This window comes from Filicampus tigris, chromosome 5 (assembly GCF_054856515.1).
Source record: "Filicampus tigris isolate MCC_2025a chromosome 5, RoL_Ftig_1.0, whole genome shotgun sequence".
NCBI lineage: Eukaryota > Metazoa > Chordata > Actinopteri > Syngnathiformes > Syngnathidae > Filicampus > Filicampus tigris.
In genome coordinates this window covers 27,428,177-27,435,000 of record NC_141221.1, presented here as the reverse complement: position 1 = coordinate 27,435,000, position 6,824 = coordinate 27,428,177, and the positions used below count along the sequence as shown (strand labels likewise).

Below are 6,824 nucleotides of genomic sequence, written 5' to 3'. Positions count from 1 at the left end.
ATCGTAAACGGATTTTCAAATAATGTCTTCATTGTACTGAGTTGGCTTCCGCAGTCAGTGAATCTTAATCCAATAGCACATCTCTATGATGTGCTGTAATCAAGTATTCTTAAAATGTTAATGAGTAGCACTTTAAGCAGCATTTTGTGACTGCAGTGCTCAGCAAGTTAAAGGGCAAAGAAGATGTAGACTTTACCTTAATGGAATCTATGTGTAATCTATCTTGTTTGAGTAGAGCCGCAAAGACCATGATGAGGCCTTTGAGATAGCGACGGGTAACAGGTGGACTTACTGGGCCACGTTTCACTCAGTGTTTCATACTTGGCCTGTTGTCTGACAGCAGAAAGAGAAAATATGTGAATGAGAACAACTTGATAAAGAATTCAGCGCCATGAAAATACTGTGTATGTGCAGAGCTCTGACTTTTCATGCAGTTTTTAGCTTGTGTTATACCCGTGGGCTAGTTGACCTGGATGTGGCGGTGCCATGGGTGCTAGCATGGGGTTTGAAATCTCTTCATCCCATCAACAGCCTATTTGTCAGTCAGATGTATTCCATCCTCTTGGTTTACTTAGCAATAAAAGTATTTTACATGTCAAAATCAAAGTGAGACCTTATATCAGTGTTGTGACGTTCGCAAATGAGTCGTTTTCTTTTAGGGTGAGCGATGAGAATCGATTCACAGCTCTTAAGAGAGCCATTTATATATTTATTTATTTTTGGGTATGGTATTTGGTAACATTAAATCAATCTGGTGAAATGTACAAAGTATATGGTACAATCGTAGAAAATAACACTTATCTAAACCTCGGGTGAAATGTGTTCGTGTATGTTGTGATAACCTGGAAATTTCCTGGAAAGTACTAAAGTAGTATTTCAAGAAAAGAGTGGGAATGCTACGCTATTTGCAGCTGTGAATCTTAGTTCCAACTATTTCATTTGTTGCTGCGAATTTTCACATGTCTTATTGATGTATTTCCAGAATGTAACTTTGCATCTCCTCCATGACAAAGACTCCGTGACTACAATTAAAAAGGAAGAGTTGGCAGATCAAGAAGAGGAAACGGACAGAGATGATGAACAAGAAGATAAGAAAATATGTAACACATTCCTTCTGAATGAAGAGAGTGAAGTCAGGAAACCAATAAAGGAGGCTGTTTGTGAGACAAAGGATAACCATTACCACAGTAGTGAGGACCAAATGTTGGATGGGGCTGAAGTACAAGAACCGTTATCTGTTTTAAAGGACCAGTTCCCCTCTGAAGCATTAGAAACCACACACATGCCAACATCAGAATCTCAAAAGAAGCAGGGGCGGGCATTAGATGACACCAGTGAGCCTGCAAACCCAGAGGCTGGACCTCCTAAAAGTGTCCTAACTGAGGTTGAACAGCAGAATGCTGTCCTGAGTGATTTGTCTAAGGCAAGAATGGAAAATACAGAAAACTCAGGAGAAATGGATCTCGACTCCCAGAAATCTTTTGGACCACCAGTCAAGCCGCCCTCACCACCAAATGAAGGTCAGCTCAGTCAGGTTAAAGATAAAAGGTGGGTGCTCGCTTAGGTTCTAATATTCCTCTTGAACTTTTTGGTGAGTGTTTTAGTATTGCTTGCATTTCTTCATATAGATTTTTTATTTTATTGCAAATAACCATTTATAAGCCAGCAAGAATCTTGACCAACCTCAGAATGTCCAGCATCTCCCTTTACTTGAACATGCTGCCCCTTGGCCAAAAAATACAATTCCACAAAGTCTCCTTTGAATGCGTCACCGATAACACACAGACACATACCTGAGACCAGAGGACCCAAGACGCGTGGCTAGGTGTTAAAGTACACTTGGATGAGCTTAACATTGGCACTTATATAATAGGTTTGCATATAAAAATGACATCAGTACTAAAGTGCCCCCCCAAAAGACTGTCATGATTTAAGGGTTGATTTTGTGATTAGATTTATGACAAATTGCCCCGCACCCTTTTGGAGCTCGGCTTGTTATTGTTTCGGTCTCAGCGGTCTACGTCACGGGAGGGAGCCAAGCGTGGTAATATTGTTCGCTTTGTCAGTTCTGTTGTCTAAAACGGCGACCGATCGCCACCAAAATGCAAATGCACATTACTACTCTTGTCCACTTCAACCTGTGAAAGTATAAAAGTGTTCTGCACAATACTTTGGATTTATTGACATAAAACGTGATGTCATCATGATCACCTCCACAAAATCAAAAATACCCTCGCTTCTCCACTTACACAGGCTGAAGCGGACAAGAGCATGAATTTGCACACGAACCACGATTGGTTATATTTCTGACATTTAGCGATGTTAAACTCGTGTCAACTCTCAGGAGACAGATGGCAACTGGCAGCGGGCAAGTAATAAGGCAAGTATGGATCTTAATTGGAGCACTTTGGAGAATTGGGACATGCTCCACACTCGCTCCCTTGACAGGAATAGACCCTCAAATCCTCGGATGCGACATTCTGGCAATAGAGCATTGTGCCTCAGGGTGCCTTGACCTTTGAACGAGCTGCCTGAGGAGTTTGGATACAATATGCCAAATCAGTGACAGCTTTTATATCCCTTCTTAAAACTCACTTTCGCGGAACGTGATTGTGATTTCATCTCTCTCTCACTCCCTTCCTCACCCTTGCTCACTCCCTCCCTCCCTCTCCTTGTGATTGACAGAACCGGAAAGTACACATAAAAACAAAATAACACAAAGCATTTTATAAACATGTTTTTAAGGTACTGTATAAAGTTAGGATTATTGTTATTGTTATTATGTTATCCTGTCTCCATGTTTGTTTTCTCAGTATGACTGGGGAATCGCTTATGGAAAACGGAGAGACCATTTTCCAGACTAGAGCCATTGACAAATCCACTTCACATCCCGTTTTGGAAGAAGAGGAGGATGAGTCGGTGAGCAGGAACTACAGAAGTCTGTCATTTATCCATCCAACCATCCATTATCTACAGCTTATCAGGGGTCGTCTTGCGAGGGTAGCGTCTTAAACAGGGAAGCCCAGACCTCCCTCTCCATCCTAATAAGAGGCCCGAGCTACCTCATCTGGCTCCTCTCAACGTGGAGGACCAGCGGCTCGACTCTGAGCCCCTCCTGGATGACCGAGCTTCTAACCCTATCTCTGAGGGAGAGGCCTGACACCCTGCGGTGAAAACCCATTTTGGCCGCTAGTATCTCGGATCTTGTTTTTCCGGTCTCAACCCACAGCTCGTGACCATAGGTGAGGTTAGGAACGTAGATCGACCCCATACTCCTAAAGCACAACTCTCAGAACTCCTTGAGGGACACGGTCAAACGCCTTCTCCAAGTCTACAAAACACATGTAGACTGTTTGATTGAACTCCAATGTACCCACGAGGACCCTTCTTAAGGTGTAGAGTTTGTCCACTGTTCTACAGACGGAATAAAAACCACATTGCCACACTTGAATCTAAGATTCGACCTCCCTATAGCCCCTCCTCTTCAGCACCCCTGAATAGACCTTACCAGTGAGGTATTCTCCCCACCGACCCACAACATCCCGAGTTGAGGTCAGCAGCACCTCATCTCCACTATACACAGTGTTAATGGTGCACTGCTTCTCAGTCCTGAGACGCTGGATGGTGGACCAAAATTTCCTCGTAACTGTCCACAAGTATTTTTCCATGAACCGGCCAAACTCCTCCCACGCCTGAATTTTTGCCTCAGCAACTGCAGAAGCTGCATTCTACTTGGCCAGCCGGTATCTGTCAGTTGCGTCCAGTCCCGCAGGCCCAAAAGGCTTGATAAGTCTCATTCTTCTGTTTGACACCCTTTACTGCCGGTGTCCATCATTGGTTTCGAGGATTGCCGCCATGGCAGGCATCAGCCGCCTCAACAATGGAGGCACGTAACATGGTCCACTCGGACTCAATGTCCCCTGCCTTCCCCGGGGCATGGGCGAAGGGTGGGGACTCTGAGCCGCTGTTAGGTGTATAGGCACAAAGAGTCAGGACCTGTCCCCTGACCCGAAGGCAGAGGGAGGCTACCCTCTTGTCCCCCACGGTGACCCCCCTATGTTCAGGCGCCAAGCCCGGGGGCAATAGTTATGCCCACATCTGCTTGGCGCCTCTCACCATGAGCAACTCCAGAGTGGAAAATTGTTCAAACCCTCTCGAGAGGACTGGGACCAGAGCCCAAGTTGTGCATGGAGGCCAGCCGGACTATATGTAGTTGTAACTTCTCTGCCTCGCACACCAGCTCAGGCTACTTCCCAGCCAGAAAGGTGACATACCATGTCCCTAGAGCTAGTTTCTGTAGCCTAGGATCGGACCACCAAGGTCTCTGCCTTTGCCGCTACCCAAATCACAGGTTACCTGACCCCTATAACCTTCCACAGGTTGTGAGCAAATGGGAATGGGGGAGCCACGTTGCCTTTTCGGGCTATGCCTGGCCCAGCACTGTGTGCGCCAGCGAGCCCCAACTTCTGGCCTCGCTCCAGAGTGAGGCCCCCGTGACCTGCATCTGAGCAAGGGAAAACATTTTTCTCATCCTAAGGGGTGTCTGAGCTGTGCTTTGTCTGTTCCCTGACCTTTGTCATTTATTTCATTTTGTTTTGTTTCTATGATGCAGTAGTTATCATAATTTACAGATGTCATGCTGAATCCAACATAATTGAGCGATGTAAACTGCTAATACAGTATTAAACACTACTACTTTTAGCAGTCCATTTATATCAATATTAGTAGTTGTTTTTACATATTTGGTTGGTTAATTGCTGTAATTGTTCTGTTTTGTTTTGCTTTTCAGAGCCTGAAGGGATGTCCACCACCAGCTCCACAGTCGGGTGATAATAATGATGATGATGGTCCTGACTGGCTGAGTTAAAATGCAGTGAAAACTAAAGTTAAGCAGATCAGAGACCCTACCTGCCTCTGCTAATGATGTTAATCCATAATATTGACTGTGGCTGCCCCAGCACACTTGAAAATTGACCAAAATATTAAGATCTGATTTTACTTTAAAAAACAAAAAGATTCTGAAGAACTTGGTTTATTTCTTATGTGAAATCTGTTTAAGAGACTGTGGATATACAGTAAAATGCCTACACACCCCAGTTCAAAAGCTGTTCAAAAGTGTTTATGGAAAAAAAAATTACACTAAGAATAGAATTTCAAAAATGTTTCCACCATTAATGTGGCTTATGTGCAACTCTTTTTTTTTTTCTTTTTTTTCTTCAAGAGTGGGGAAAAAACAATGTGGTTGCACAAGTTTGCAAACCCTCTAATAACTGGAATGTGGCAAAGTTCTGACCTGGACTAGCACATTCACAATCATGTTAAATAGCAGTCATGATATATGTGCCACCATTTAAAGTGCCTCTGATTAATCCCAAATAAAGTTCAACTGTTCTAGTAGGCTTTTCCTTAAAGCCATTTCTCACTGAGCAGCGAAGGTGTGCGAGTGTCTGCGCACGTGTTTCTTTGTCAGTCCATTCAAGGTCGCAAATGGTCATAAAGACGTGCGCCAACAATTTTAATGGACTCAGTTTTTCTTTTTAACATTCAAAATTTGATGACAAGAAAAAACTGTTTGCAACCATTAATACTGTTTGGGAATGTCTGGCAAACCTGTTTGTAACATTGAACCCTGAATTTTTTTTTCTTGGTAAAGAACAGAGATGTTTGCGCCAAACACTTTTGGAATTATGGCCAAAGATTTGAACCTTTGTTTCTTTGGACACAAATATTTTCCCACATGTTTGTGAGAATTGTTATGGGTCAGTGAAACCAAGGTTGAAGTTTGTGGCCAAAATACCAAAAGGTAAGTTTGGCAAAAACAACTCTGCTCATCACCAAAAGAACACCATACCTGTAGTGATGCAGGGGCCTTAAACAAGGTGGGAAGCCTATTGGAACCACTGAAATGTATGTGGGGTTAATCAGAGGCACTTGAATTGGAGCAGGTGTCTACTAACGCCCAGTTAACGTGGGTTTGATTGTGATTGGTTAATTCTGAACACAGCCAATCTCAAGAAGATATGCACAATTGTTCAACCACATTATTATACATGATATACAGTTATTTTTTACTTGTTTCTTATTCAAAAAAACAAAAACAAATCTGTTGATTATACAGGCCACACTTGGGTCACAATTAATAGTGGAAAAAGGTTTGAAAGGATGCATCAGCACAAAAACCTGGCATTTGAACTGTTGTAATTAGACTGTCTATATCTGCTTTTACTACAGCACAATAGCTTTTTGAGTCAGTAGTTTTCCTGTTGTCATATATTTCAAACAATTGTATTGGTCATTTTTAACATTTACCAAGAAAAACTGTTAAAGTATACTTTTACACAATTTTGCTAACATGGATGAATGAATTCAACGTACAAAATAAAGATATTAAACATTTTTATTTGTTAAGATTTAAATGTTTTTTTAAATTTATAAATGTTTACATGGGTAGCTTTTTAGTAAAGTTTTGCTTTATTATTAAATTATCTAAAGATGTGTGTCATTTGGTAATATTTTGAAATATAAGGAAAAAAGTGTACAAACAATGTAGGACAAAATAGGTTTGTGGTCTGTGGTAACCGGGACTTGCACAACACAGGCCAGCTTCTGATAGAAGCCTAAAAGGAGCAGACGTAGAGGCTACTTGTCGTAGCTGCTAAGTAAGTACATATAATAAGTACTTGTTTACTGCTGTTGAACCAAGATAGCAATAGTATTTAGCATGTGTTTTAGCAAAAGCCCCCGCCACCTGAATGACGGTAGAGTTTCCTGAATTTGTTTTTCATTAATGTCAGAGAAGGACATATTGTGTAAAAATTACATGT

General features: G+C 42.1%; 1 protein-coding gene across 3 annotated transcripts in view; it reads left to right on the top strand.

Annotated features, from left to right (window-relative positions):
* fkbp15b (FKBP prolyl isomerase family member 15b) overlaps positions 1 to 6,495 on the top strand; it is a 60,077-nt gene extending 53,582 nt beyond the window's left edge. For 2 of the 3 annotated variants that reach the window (XM_086030073.1, XM_086030076.1), the window contains 4 exons: positions 983 to 1,548; positions 2,345 to 2,380; positions 2,814 to 2,919; positions 4,790 to 6,495. In XM_086030073.1, the coding sequence (XP_085886199.1) occupies positions 983 to 1,548; positions 2,345 to 2,380; positions 2,814 to 2,919; positions 4,790 to 4,867 (786 nt within the window). In that variant the 3' untranslated portion in view covers positions 4,868 to 6,495. The remainder of the gene's footprint in view (positions 1 to 982; positions 1,549 to 2,344; positions 2,381 to 2,813; positions 2,920 to 4,789) is intronic. The other variant, XM_086030075.1, reaches the window with a different exon arrangement.
* Positions 6,496 to 6,824: the final 329 nt, after the last annotated feature.